The following is a 14140-nucleotide window of genomic DNA, read 5'->3' on the forward strand; positions in this document are numbered from 1 at the left end:
CTCGGAGGGCTTCATTCCAGTAGAGTCAGCATTGGAGGGGGGTGGGTTAAGGAGCTTCTTCCCACCTCAAGTTCCCATTGCTTCTTCCATTGCCCCAGGGGATCAGATGGGACTTCTAGGCAGGACTTGTGTGCTGGGAGATGATTAGGGGGATGTCAGGTTTGGGCAATGCATTTCTTTTTTGATTATCTGCATTTTCCAAAATTTCTTGAGACCCTGCAGGAGGCTGGGGCAGGGGGTGGTGTGGGGTAGCGCTGGGGGGGAGCCAGCTAATCTGTCCAGATGCTGGGTGTATGGCCAGTAGTCATGGCTGTTGTGGCCATTCACATGCAGGTTCTCATTGGATTCGGGCAGACGGTAGAGAAACAGTGGAGCCAAAAATGGTGGGCCATTCCTTTATTAAAGTCTTGCACCAGCCGATGAGCAAACACACAGGGAAACACTTCCCTTTCACTCAGGGCTCCCAAAGCCCTGACACATTCTCCAGTTCCACAACCAGGAGGATCTTCTCTAGTTTCTCCTAGAATCAAAGGCCCCCCCAGTCTCAGCGGAGCTCACAAAGCTCCTCACCTCTGGTTCCCCACCTGCACACCTTCTCTTTCCCTACCAACATGGCTTATTCAGCACTCTGCATTCTCTCCACTCACTCTGCAAACATGGCTTCTTTCTGCCTCTTCTCCTTCCTCTCTTTTTATTTTTTATTTATTTATTTTTTTGGTATTTTTCTGAAGCTGGAAACGGGAGAGACAGACAGACTCCCTCATGCACCCGACCAGGATCCACCCGGCATGCCCACCAGGGGGCGACGCTCTGCCCACCAGGGGGCGATGCTCTGCCCCTCTGGGGGGTCGCTCTGTCTAGACCAGAGCCACTCTAGCGCCTGGGGCAGAGGCCAAGGAGCCATCCCCAGCGCCTGGGCCATCTTTACTCCAATGGAGCCTTGGCTGCGGGAGGGGAAGAGAGAGACAGAGAGGAAGGAGGGGGGGGGTGGAGAAGCAAATGGGTGCCTCTTCTATGTGCCCTGGCCGGGAATCGAACCCGGGTTCCCCGCACACCAGGCTGACGCTCTACCGCTGAGCCAACCGGCCAGGGCCAACCTTCCTCTCTTCTTTTCAAAACTTTCTTGTGTGAAAACATCTCCTCCAGCAAACATTAGCAAAACAATAGGGCCATTCCTAAGCAGGAAGATAATTTGTAATTTTACCGACCACATACATATACCTGGCGCTGTTCGGCCCCCAGTGCAAACTATAGGCCAGCAAACATGAAAATCGTAATTTTACAAACATTTGCCCAACACTGGGGTGCCACAACCAGTGCGGCTTCTAATAACAGTACGGAATTAAGGAAACATATTGAGAAAAGGATGGGACTGGGAGGACTCTTCAAATGCTGATGGCAATATCCGAGTGACCCATAGTCCCAGTTTGCTTTATTATAGTCATATGCAAATCAGGGAAGTCCTTGATACAAAGTTACCAGTCCAGGCTAAAGCAGGAACTCTCCCAAGGCAAAAACAGGAATCCCCCCACCATGCATAAGTGAAATCAACCAACATCTGAACAAACAAAGAGTAAGAAGAAGGGCATGTAAATTGCTTCCAGCAACTTAAGGAAGCAAGTGAAGTGGGTGCAAATACTCAGCATCATAGCCAACATGGAGGTGAAGGAGGGAGAACTCAGCCTTTTGCTAAGCCTCGAATCTACAAAGGCTTTTTGCCATTTACGGTCCACAACATATCCCCCTTTTCTTTTTTATTTTTAATTTGTGTGCTGAGATTTGCACTCATCTGATTTCCTAGTTTCCCAGATTCTAATTTGGAGGCAGACTGAAAAAATACAGAACAAACACAAAATTAGTATAGCCAATACTAACAGATACCCAAACAAACATTCTAATACATTACAGTGATTAAAGCCTTTAAGCAAATTCTTAGCCAATATAACAAGAACCTATAAAAGAGTAATGTCCTTAACATGTTCACCAAGTCTAAGATGACACCAACACAATTCCAAATCCCTGCAAATGCAACCCAACCCCAGTTCAGTCCATTAAGAGCTGTCACAGGAGCAGGAGTCCAGGAAAAATCTACATGACACTGGAATTGTCACATTTCTATACTTTGTAGCTTGTGTCCAAGTCCTAGTGACTGCTGCTTCTAGCTGGTAATGATTCAGGTAGACTGGAAAAGCCATCTGCAACATGTGTGGAGATGGAGCTTCTGTTCTCCTCTGCCTGGAGAGATGAGACCAGGGTGCTTTTCCCTGGAGCTCTGCAACCATGGGGTGATGAGGAGAACCTTGGGATACACTAAGCTGGGTGGCAGAGGTAAATTTGTAAGTTGGAAAAAAGGAAAAAAGGAGCTCTAAATTAGAAGTAGGTCCTAAACTAAAATGTGAGTGGGGCATTGAGGCAGGAGGAATAAAGGAAACACTATATAATAAACAAAGCAGTAGAAAATAGGACTATCAACACCCACAACAGAGATCTTTGGGGGAAGAATAAAAAACCCCAAATATTCAGGCAAGACATAGTAAGTGGCCCTTGTGTAAATGAGATCAGTTTACCAGCTACTTGGAAGAAATACCCTAGGCTCGTCCACAGTGACATAGATGGGGCCGATGGCCCCGGGCACCTTCAGCCTTCAGTGGCAAGGTTAAGTCACAGGTGGCTGGAGCAGGGCTGGAAGAGATTGAACCCTCCCTTAGAGGAGCGAGGGGGAAGCCTACTTTCCAGTGTCCCTGTTTCCTCACAGCAGAGGCATGTAGGTCTGGCAGGCTTTGGCTCAATGACCTTCCTTTCCACTACTGAAGCAGGACCCAGATGGAGTCCTATGAGATCCCTTTGCGGCGTTGGAGCCTTTAAGGGTGTATCCCAAGAGCTGTTATTTCACCTGATCTCTCTTGGGCTTTTTCTGCCTCTTGGTACCTTAAGAGCCATGCTGAGTGGGCTCATCTGGTTTGAGCAAAAGCTCACCAGCTTGGACCCAAGGTCACTGGGGTTACTTGAGCAAGGGGTTACTTGGTCTGCTGAAGGACCGCGGTCAAGGCACATATGAGAAAGCAATCAACGAACCACTAAGGTCTCGTAACGAAAAACTGATGATTGATGCTTCTCATCTCTCTCCATTCCTGTCTGTCCCTGTCTATCCCTCTCTCTTACTCTCTCTCTGTCCCTGTAAAACAAACAAACAAACAAACAAACAAACAAACAAAAAACCAGTCTCAAGAGCCATGCTCAGAAGATCTCGCTGAGGGGTTTGAGGATCCCCATCCGCCTATATAAACCTTTAACATATATCTGGAGCTATTTGGAAAAAGACAAAACAGTGTTATTAGCTGAATCAACTAAAAAGGGTAGAAGTTTGCAGGAGAAAAAGATTTGGCGTCTCCTGTTCATCAGCATTCAAAAGAAAATTTTTTTTGTGTGTGTGACAGAGACAGAGAGAGACAGAGAGAGTCAGAGAGAGGGACAGACAGGGAGGAAGGAAGAGAGATGAGAAACATCAATTCTTCATTGCTGCTCCTTTGTTGCTCATTGATTGATTTCTCATATGTGCCTTGACCCGGGAACTACAGCAGACCGAGTGACCCCTTGCTCGAGCCAGCGACCTTGGGCTTAAGCTGGTAAGCCTTGCTCAAAGCAGATGAGCCTGCGCTCAAGCTGGCAACCTCGGGGTCTCAAACCTGGGTCCTCCATATCCCAGTCCAACGCTCTATCCACTGCGCCACCGCCTGGTCAGGCTCAAAAGAAATTTATTTTATTTATTTATTTATTTATTTATTTATTTTTATTTTTTACGGAGACAGAGAGAGGGATAGACAGAGACAGACAGACAGGAACGGAGAGATGAGAAGCATCAATCATTAGTTTTTCATTGTGAATTGCAACACCTTACTTGTTCATTGATTGCTTTCTCATATGTGCCTTGACCTCGGGCCTTCAGCAGACCAAGTAACCCCTTGCTGGAGCCAGCGACCTTGAGTCCAAGCTGGTGAGTTTTTTTATTTTTTTAAATTTTTTTATTTTTCTGAAGTTGGAAATGGGGAGGCAGTCAGACAGACTCCCACATGTGCCCAACCGGGATCCACCTGGCACGCCCACCAGGGGGTGATGCTCTGCCCGTCTGGAGCGTCGCTCTGTTGCAACCAGAGCCATTCTAGCGCCTGAGGCAGAGGCCACAAAGCCATTCTCAGCGCCCGGGCCAACTTTGCTCCAGTGGAGCCTTGGCTACAGGAGGGGAAGAGAGAGACAGAGAAGGAGAGGGGGAGGAGTGGAGAAGCAGATGGGCGCCTCTCCTTTGTGCCCTGGCCGGGAATCGAACCCGGGACTCCTGCACACCAGGCCAACGCTCTACCGCTGAGCCAACCGGCCAGGGCCTTCTTTGAGCTGATTTTAAGGTGACTGTTTTAGTATAAAGTTGTCCATTGATTATTATTTTTTTTTTTATTATTTTTTTTACAGAGGCAGAGATAGACAGGGACAGACAGACAGAAATGGAGAGAGGTGAGAAGAATCAATCATTCGTTTTTCGTTGCGCGTTGCGACTTCTTAGTTGTTCATTGATTGCTTTCTCATATGTGCCTTGACCGCGGGCCTTCAGCAGACCGAGTAACCCCTTGCTGGAGCCAGCGACCTTGGGTCCAAGCTGGTGAGCTTTTTTGCTCAAGCCAGATGAGCCCGCGCTCAAGCTGGCGACCTCGGGGTCTCGAACCTGGGTCCTTCCACATCCCAGTCCGACGCTCTATCCACTGCGCCACCACCTGGTCAGGCTGTCCATTGATTATTAAGCCTGCTATTCCTGAGCTGGACCCATTAGTAAAGACTGTAGGTGCTTCAGGAATGGGCTGATTAACAATTGTCTTAAGAAATAGTAATTAATGAAAATTGAGCTATTTTATCAGCTGGTAGTGAGAATCAATTTGGCCTATAAAATTTGCAAAAGCAATTTGCCATTTAGTGGAAGTTTCCCAGAGCCATTGTTGTTGATCCTTTGAAAAAGGAACAATAATCGGAGGCTCAAAACCTATAAGCATTAAGAGTCGCCTACATCCCTTGATAATCAAGGAGGCGACAAGATCAAAATACAGAGATAAAACTTTATTAGGAGTAACAGCTAAATGAATCCATTCAATAGAACCTGAAGCTTGCCACAATAGTCCCGTTGGAGTGTAACTCGAGGGACAAATTAGTAAGGCAATTGATTCTTCAGGATTTATGTGTTTTAGTTGTGCTTGTTGCAAGGCTTTTTCTACAAGTTTTAAAGCTTGCTGTCCCACAGCTATAAGTAGCCGAGGAGAAGCTGGTTCAGCAGAGCCTCTAAGAATACCGAAAAGTGGCTTCAGTTCCCCGGTAGTTAATTTCAAGGAAGGTCTAAGCCAATTAATATCTCCTAATAATTTCTGGAAATCGTTTAAAGTTTGCAAATAATCTGTTCTGATTTCTAATTTTTGTGGACGAATTTGTTGTCTCTCAATAATTTGTCCTAAATAAGAAAAAGGTAAAGATTGCTGTACCTTTTCAGGAGCTATTTAAAGTCCTGATTCTTTCAAAGAATATTCTAGTTGTTGCAAAGTGGTCAACACAGTGTCTTTATCTGGATAAGCAATAAGAATATCCACATAATGATTTATATATGCTTAGGGTACTGCCTTCGTACTGGAGAGATGGCTTGAGCAACATATTTTTTGGCACAAGGTAGGACTGTTAGCCATACCTTGAGGCAAAACTCTCCACTGGTATCACTCTATTGGAGCCTGGAAATTAAGTGAAGGAACACTGAATGTAAAACGCTTGCAAGCATGTGGATTTAAAGGAATAGTAAAAAAGCAATCCTTCGGCCCTGGCCGGTTGGCTCAGCAGTAGAGCGTCGGCCTAGCGTGTGGAGGACCCGGGTTCGATTCCCGGCCAGGGCACACAGGAGAAGCGCCCATTTGCTTCTCCACCCCTCCGCCGCGCTTTCCCTCTCTGTCTCTCTTCTCCTCCTGCAGCCAAGGCTCCATTGGAGCAAAAGATTGCCCGGGCGCTGGGAATGGCTCCTTGGCCTCTGCCCCAGGTGCTAGAGTGGCTCTGGTCGCAACATGGCGACGCCCAGGATGGGCAGAGCATCGCCCCCTGGTGGGCAGAGCGTCGCCCCTGGTGGGCGTGCCGGGTGGATCCCGGTCGGGCGCATGCGGGAGTCTGTCTGACTGTCTCTCCCTGTTTCCAGCTTCAGAAAAATGAAAAAAAAAACCCAAAAAAAACAAAACAAAACAAAACAAAAAAATCTTGTAATAGCCTCCAGTTTCCTGATTTCTTTTTAATTACAAATATAGGCATATTCAATGTGCCCAAGCTATAGCTGCTCTTGTACCAATTGAGCAGCTGCCTTAAGTTTCTCCTGAGAAAGGGGCCATTGGTCTACCCATACAGGATTGTCTGATTTCCATATAATTGGGTCTGCACAATGCATTATTGGGGTAGCAGGAGCTACCAAGGCCCCTATGCTAAATTTTGATATCCTAATTCACACCTTCTGGTATTGGGTGCCACTTCTATGGGGGTGAGAATTCCCCTAGTCGCTTAGTGGGCAAAAATCCCCAATCAAGCATCTGAGTACTCACTAAACTATTAGGACTGACAAGCAACGCTCCCATATTTTTCAAAACACCTCTACCCCACAAATTAACTGGCCATTCAGGGAGCACATAAGGCTTAAAAAATCCAGAATGATCTCCTTGATCTTCCCATTGTAAAAAAAACTAGAGCTTTGTGCCCTATACCTTGTAATTCTGTGGCTGCGCATAAGTGGGCCAGGAAGGAGGCCATTGTAGCTTAGCAATAACAGATACATCAGCTCCAGTATCTAAAAGTCCTTTAAATTTATGCCCTTGTATTGTCAGTTCCATTGCAGGGTGTTCCTGACCTATTTTTTTAATCCAATTGGTAAAATCAGAGGAGGCGAATCCTTGATTTTCTCGGGGTCCCTTTAGCAGGGTTTGGCCTGAGAAGCAGAATTAGCATTCTTATACTATTCTTCTAAGTGCTTGAAGCAGTTTGAGACAAATTCTTGAGCTGACTTATTAGGGCTCTGCTTAATTTTGCTCAATTCCTTTATTTTGCCTACCTGAAAGTATAACCTAACACATAAACAAGACAATTTATGCACAAAAAACACAAGTGTAACATATAACTTTGATTAATTTTAATACTTGAATTGCTATTTGGCTTCTAACTGAACATACCTCACAATGCACTAACCAAATCAGTAAGTCTTAAGGATCTACATTCTATTCTATTTAAATTTAAATGAGCGCTCCTTACAAGTTCTAAAGTCATTTTATTTTTTTCTAAATATTAGAGCCAGCGTCTGACCAGGCGGTGGCACAGTGGATAGAGCGTTGGACTGGGATGCTGAGGACCCAGGTTTGAGACCCCAAGGTTTCCAGCTTGAGCGCGGGCTCATCTGGTTTGAGCAAAAAGCTCACCAGCTTGGACCCAAGGTCACTGGCTCGAGCAAGGGGTTACTCGGTCTGCTGAAGGCCCACGGTCAAGGCACATATGAGAAAGCAATCAATGAACTAAGGTGTCGCAATGTGCAACGAAAAACTAATGATTGATGCGTCTCATCTCTCCGTTCCTGTCTGTCCCTGTCTATCCCTTTCTCTGACTCTCTCTCTGAAAAAAAAAAAAAAAATAGAGCCAGCATTTCCAATTTTTGAATGCAAAAAAAGAACTTAATTCAGGCCTTAAAAACAGACACATTTTAGACAACATTAAACAAAGACTAAACAGAAACAAGAATTAGACGAACCAGACAAACCAGAGAGAAACCTGGGATTTCAGAGCACAACCAGATTAGAAAGATGCCTGCCTGATATTAGTCAGGGCATTTTCTGACAGAGGGACTGAAGGATGTGACTAAACAAAATCTCCCCAAGAAAATTTGCTCTCGGTAGCTGCTGGGATATTTTCCATAGTCAGATCCAACACAGGTCCCCTGCCTCAATTTCCAGGCAAAGAATAAGAAAGAAACAAAATGATAGTTCAGAAGATTGTAGTTAAAACATTAAAGAAAATCAGTCCATAACACCTGAGTCTCCTATCCATTCTCAAATTCTAGTCGCTATAATTGGTGGCTCAGGTTGACTATGCTGAGATTTCTCCCTTACCTCAACAGCCTCTTCATGAAAGTCCAACTTCCACAGCAAATAATCACCCTCGGAGAGACAAGCAGGAGCAATTACCTTTCAGTCCTTTGGGGGAAGAGCCTTTGCACTAGTAGTATCTAATAAACCAAGTGAAAAAGGGGCAGTAGGCCCATACTGAACACAAGCAAGTTTAAGCTCTTTCAGAGTTCTAAAAGGTACAGGTTCATGTTCTTGCACTAGTCTCCCTGTATCATCCTGTCGTCTTTCTACAACAGGAAAATGGGTAAAGCCATTTATTGTTTGCCCTATATTTCGAGCCTGGTTTATAGATTCTTGGAGAGGGGATTCCCCAGATTTTGAGCTATAGACTCTGGAATCAGCTTGATAAGGGAGTGGAGGAGCAGAAGGTTGAATGTAGGAAGGAGCTGAGGGCAGCAGAGGCCCCGCGGCTTAGGTAGCCATAGCCACGGGTTTTTCATTTCCCAAGTCTTCCTCAGACTCCAAGTTATCTCGTATTCACATCCCTCTGTTTCTGGCTCACCCTGATACTTTTCAGACAATTTGTCCTTATACGGAAACATTTCTACAAAAAGGTCCCTTACTAATTTATTATTTTTTCTTTTTTGCATTTTTCTGAAGTTGGAAATGGGGAGGCAGTCAGACAGACTCTCTCATGCACCCGACAAGGATCCACCTGCCATGCCCACCAGGGGGCGATGCTCTACCCATCTGGGGCGTTGCTCTGCTGCAACCAGAGCCATTCTAGTGCCTGAGGCAGAGGCCACAGAGCCATCCTCAGTGCCCAGGCCAACTTTGCTCCAGTGGAGCCTTGGCTGCGGGAGGGGAAGAGAGAGACAGAGGAAAGAAAGGGGGAGGAGTGGAGAAGCAGATGGGTGCTTCTTCTGTGTGCCCTGGCCTGGAATCGAACCCGAGACTTCTGTATGCCAGGCCAAGTCTCTACCACTGAGCCAACCGGCCAGGGCCAAAAAGGTCTCTTATTTTTTACCCCAACTGCCTCATAATTTTTTACTCACTATTATACTTTACCCCAAAACTTTCTTTCCTCGCTGTGCACATTTCACTTGGGGAGTTCTGTCATCTTCCTTCACTTTCCTCATACTCAAGTCCTTGTTTGGGTGCCCCTTGCCCAGGACCAGCGCGGCTCCGAAGAATGGTGCGGAATTAAGGAAACATATAAATATTTATTAAGAAAAGGATGGGACTGGGAGGACTCTTCAAATGCTGATGGCAATATCGAAGTGGCCTATAGCCCCAGTTATCGAAGTGGCCTATAGCCCCAGTTTGCTTTATTATATAGTCATATGCAAATCAAGGAAGTCCTTGATACAAAGTTACACATCCAAGGCATAAACAGGAATCCCCCCACCATGCATAAGTGAAATTAACCAACATCTGAACAAATAAAGAGTAAGAGGAAGGGCATGTAAATTGCTTCCAGCAACTTAAGGAAGCAAGTGAAGTGGTGCAAATACTCAGCATCATAGCCAATATGGAGGTGAAGGGGGGAGAACTTAGCCTTTTTCTAAGCCTCGAATCTACAATGGCTTTTTGCCATTTATGGTCCACAACAGTGGGGGAGGGTTCCAGCGCTTTCCTGGGATGTTCACTTGCTTTCCTTAAGGTTTAACCTACGGGTAGAAAATGTTTCCTTCTCCCCTTCTAGGTTCTTTCGCTGATCTGATAAGTAAACTGATATAAGATCAGCTTAGCAGAACAAAAAGAACACTGAATAACATGCATGCCTCCTGTATACCTGGGAGAGGCCCAGGATGGCAGAGTAACTCTCCCAAATGGCAGAAGCCACCACCTCAAATACTGTCTTCAGGACAAGACAGAGGAAGATATTGGAGATGGGGATTCAGATAAGAAGGCCTAGAAGGCCTGCAGGGTAAGGTCCTTATGCAGATTGAAGTGGCTGTCTTCTGCATTAAGATTTCATAGAGAGGTCACCTTCCTCTTCCTGGTGCTGTGAGAGGAACACCTCCCCCCCACCACACACACAGCTGGAGGCTTTGCTCTACATGTAAATGTCTCTCACAAAATGGCCCCTTCTCCTCAGCTCAGAGCCTCTCCTGTGTCTCTGCTCTTTCTTAAAAATAACTGGCTCAAGATAACATTCCAGAGGGTGACAAACTCTTCCCTTCACTGCATTTGTAGAGCCTGACAACAACCCCAAGCTGATGTCGGTCCTCAAGGGAGAAATGGAGAGAGGAGAGGAGCTGAAGGAGACAAGTAGTCCCTTCTCATACCTGGGTTCCAGTGACTGGCAGGAAATTCCGGACAAGCCCCATTCCCAAGACCCCTGGAAAGTCCAAAAGGTGAGTGCCGGCCTGGTCAGGTGAGCCTCCTGGTTCTGCCTAGTCATTGTTTTCTGCTGTGGTTTCCTCAGCTGCTGACCAAGGTTCCCCATGTCCCCTTGGCATCCTCTCCAGGACATCCTCTCTAGTGCATCATCACAGTATTGCCCCCCAGTCCTGCCTGCCACAGCCCAGCCCATGGACCCCAGCATGTGGGGCAGTGGCAGAACTACCTTCCTTTCCCTGTGCCTGCTTTTTTGCTTGGTCTCTGGGTTCCTGTACCTCTGGGGCTTCAACCTGCATTTCCTCCTGCCCGATCCAGGGTGTGGTCTCCCAACAGCTGTGGCTGGGCGAGTCTGGGTGTCTATGCTTTTGTCCCATGGGCATCAACCACACTCTGAGCCTCTTTCATTGATGGTGCCAGCCCCCAGGGGTCTCCAAGCTGTAGGGACATGGTGGGTGCTCAGAAGAACCACAGAGGCTGTTGCCTCCTGACAGGTGTCAGACCCCAAGTGACTCCTGGGTAAGGGACCAAGTTGGAGCCCTAAGCCAGGCCTGCAGGGCACTTACCTGGTCAGGTTTACGAAAGATGGGAGGGCGTCCCTGTAGCAAAGTCCAGCTGTCCAGGCCCAAGGGCAGGACTTCGGGGAGGAACGTTCTCTCTGTGTCTGCATTAGGGCTGATTTTCTGTTTGATCCTCATAGTAGTGTTCATAGTAGTGACTGGGCTGGGTTGGGCTGGGGTCTGTCACAGGTAGCAGTGTTAAGATCCACTGTGTGTGAGTGTGTGGTATGTGTGCATTGCGGGTGTGTGTATATGTGTGTGAACCTGTTGGGGTGTGAGTTTATGTGTGGTGTGTGTGTATATACATGTGTGTGGTGTGTATATGAGTAGAAGTGTGTGTGTGGTGTATGTCGTGTGTATGATTGTAGGGTATATGTGTATTGGGGATGTGAAACCGGAAAAACAAAGCTGGACTCAGGGTTACCTGTCATCCCCAATGCCAATAAAGAGAGGCAAGGACGAAGTAGGTGTAAGAGTGTCGTTAATTCAAATTGCAGTAACTTCAGTAGGCAGGGGACTCCTGTCCAAAAGAACTGCCTTAGCACTCTCTTGATGCTGCTAGTTTTTATAGGGCTCAAGGGCTGTTAGTAATGGTGTAAGGACAAGAGAAGAAAAGGAAAAAGCCCATACAGTTGCTCACGTAGCAGTGTGTGGGAGGTGGGAGGCCGGTTTGCAGGAATGTCTCCTCTGCAAGTTCTTCTGAGGTAGTGCAGGCCTAATCAGCACAGTCCTTTCTGGTGTCCTTGGTAAATCTTTAAGGTAAATCTTCAAGGCAGTAGGGGCAGTTGTCTCCCAGGAATAGCTGGGGTCATGATGCTACTGGGAACTTATACAAGAGAACTCCCTGCATTTCTTAGGCAACAAAATAAAGATAAAGGTTTGTGAACTAAGTTCCTAGTTATGTACAGGGCCTTAAATCCTTGCAGGAAGTTCTGTGACTCAGCCCTTACAAGAAATTATTATAATTTAACCCCTTACAGATGTATGTGTGGTGTGTAGTATGTGTGAGAGTATGTTGAGATGTGTGTTTGTGTATGTGATGTATACAGTATATGCGTGTTTGTGGTATGTATATAAGAAGAAGCATGTATGTGGTATAGATAAGGGGTGTAAATATGGGATATGTAAATTGGGTGTATTTTTGTGTGTGTGTATTAGGGGATATGTATGTGGAGTGTATATGTGTATTGGGGATGTGTGTGTGGTGTATAGTGTATGTGTGAATACGTTGGGATGTGTGTGTGTGGTGTGTGTGTATGTATGTTTAGAGTGTGTGTATTCAAGATGTTTGTGTTTGTGTGTGAGTGTATGTTCTTCCTCTTGGAGAGTAACCCACTCAGGGCCGATGGTCAGCTCTGAGCCTGGGCCCTAGGGGACTTTGGAAGCTTAGGTGAACTTGGGATGAGAACCAGGAACCACCATGAAGTGCACAGGACACTTAGCCCAGTAGGACTAGGGTTTGGTTTTTGGGACTGAGGAAGTTTAAGGGCCTTTTGGAAGAAAAAATGGGGAAGAATTACCAAGAAAACAGTGAGCAAGAAAAGCTTGGAGTGGGACTTGGTTGTGCTCGATCACACAAAGCTGTCCCAGAGCCATGGTCACGGAGACAGGGACTCCGGGGGAGATGGAGGCGCCAGAGCAGACAGCCTGAGGTGGAGTTTGATGTGTACAAATATCTATCTGCTCTTGGTTGGGGGAAGGTTTTCTAGTAATGAACACAGAGGAAAAAGTATAAACAAAAGATTACTATGTGTGACATCAGGGAAATGATGGCATGAGAGATAATCCTGATCTCTCTCCTTGAAATTTCAACGAATTCTACAACTATATGCAGAGAAAACCCCCCGAGATGAACCTGAAATATACACACACCAGAGAGACAAAAGTATGATTGCGTACGAAGGTGAGCCAAAGCTCAGAAGAATAAAAAAAATACTGGAGGGCTGAATCTTTCTCTTTCCTCAGGGACCTGAGGGAGGGAGGCACTGTTGCTGCAGGCTTTGTCTCAGACCTGGAGCAGGAAGGAGAGTCTGGGAAGAAGGAACTGAAATAGGGGCAACGACCAAGAATGGAGAGGAGAGCCATTTCCCCACGTCTGCCTCACCGTGATTGCAGGGCTGGGCGACTACAGGCACTGGGCAAACACAAAGCTGGTGGCACGTTCCCAAGAACTACAGGCAAATAGCTTGTGGAGATCAGCCCACAGGGCACTGGGGCACGTGTGATCTGCCGGCTGTTCAGCCTTGTGACGCCAGACGTCCCTGATCTGAGAGCTCTACCACAACTGCTCCTGAAGCTCAGGCACTGGCTCGTGATGTGCAGTCCTGCCCTGCCCAGCGCTGTGCTTTGAGTGCTTAGAGTGGTATCAGAGGAGGAACTGGACTGTGTCACCCAGCCTCTTGGTCCCTTATTGCTCCTCTGGCTGTGAGAACAGCGGTGGTTGCAGACCCCCCCTCCACTAGATCTCCAGGCTGCTCTCTCCAGTGAGAGTTGGGGGGCACCTGGACGCTTGATTCTCTGCCCTGTAGGGACGTGGAGAGAGCCCTGGAGGACCCCTGCTTGGCCATTCCTAAAGCCATAGAATTGCGAAGCCCTGGCAACAGGCCCTTCCTACCAATGCGAATGCCCTGCCTGCATCACTAGGAAGGCAACAGCAGAACACCCAAGAATCTCGCAGAGGCAAATTTTGTAGTAAAAATTTTCTACAGAAAAAAAATAATTGTCTCTTGTTGGGGTTATTAAGAACACAACTTGCAAATGCCATCAAGAAAAAAAAAATCAAATACAATACAGAGATGTAGCTCGAATAGATAATGAAAAATCTCCAGGAAAAAAATCTCAATTACATGGACACTTTGGAGGTTAGTGACAGAGAATTCAAAATTGAAGCTTTAAAAATACTCAATAAGCCTGACCTGTGGTGGCGCAGTGGGATAAAGCGTCGACCTGGAGCACTGAGGTTGCCGGTTCGAAACCTTGGGCTTGCCTGGTCAAGTCACATATGGGAGTTGATGCTTCCTGCTCCTCCCCCCCCTCCCCTCTCTCTAAAAATCAATAAATAAAATATTTAAAAATACTCAATAAGATACAAGAAAACACTGAAAGGCAATTTAGTGAACTCAAAAAGAA

General features: G+C 46.6%; 1 protein-coding gene across 1 annotated transcript in view; it reads left to right on the forward strand.

The window, feature by feature from the left end:
* The window catches only part of RNF213 (ring finger protein 213), a 125759-nt gene that overhangs the window by 6901 nt on the left and 104718 nt on the right, over nucleotides 1-14140 (forward strand). The window contains 1 exon segment of the mRNA XM_066381485.1: nucleotides 10308-10468. Within this exon segment, the coding sequence (XP_066237582.1) occupies nucleotides 10308-10468 (161 nt within the window).

The sequence above is a fragment of the Saccopteryx leptura genome, chromosome 4, assembly GCF_036850995.1.
Source record: "Saccopteryx leptura isolate mSacLep1 chromosome 4, mSacLep1_pri_phased_curated, whole genome shotgun sequence".
In the NCBI taxonomy this organism is placed as follows: Eukaryota; Metazoa; Chordata; class Mammalia; order Chiroptera; family Emballonuridae; genus Saccopteryx; species Saccopteryx leptura.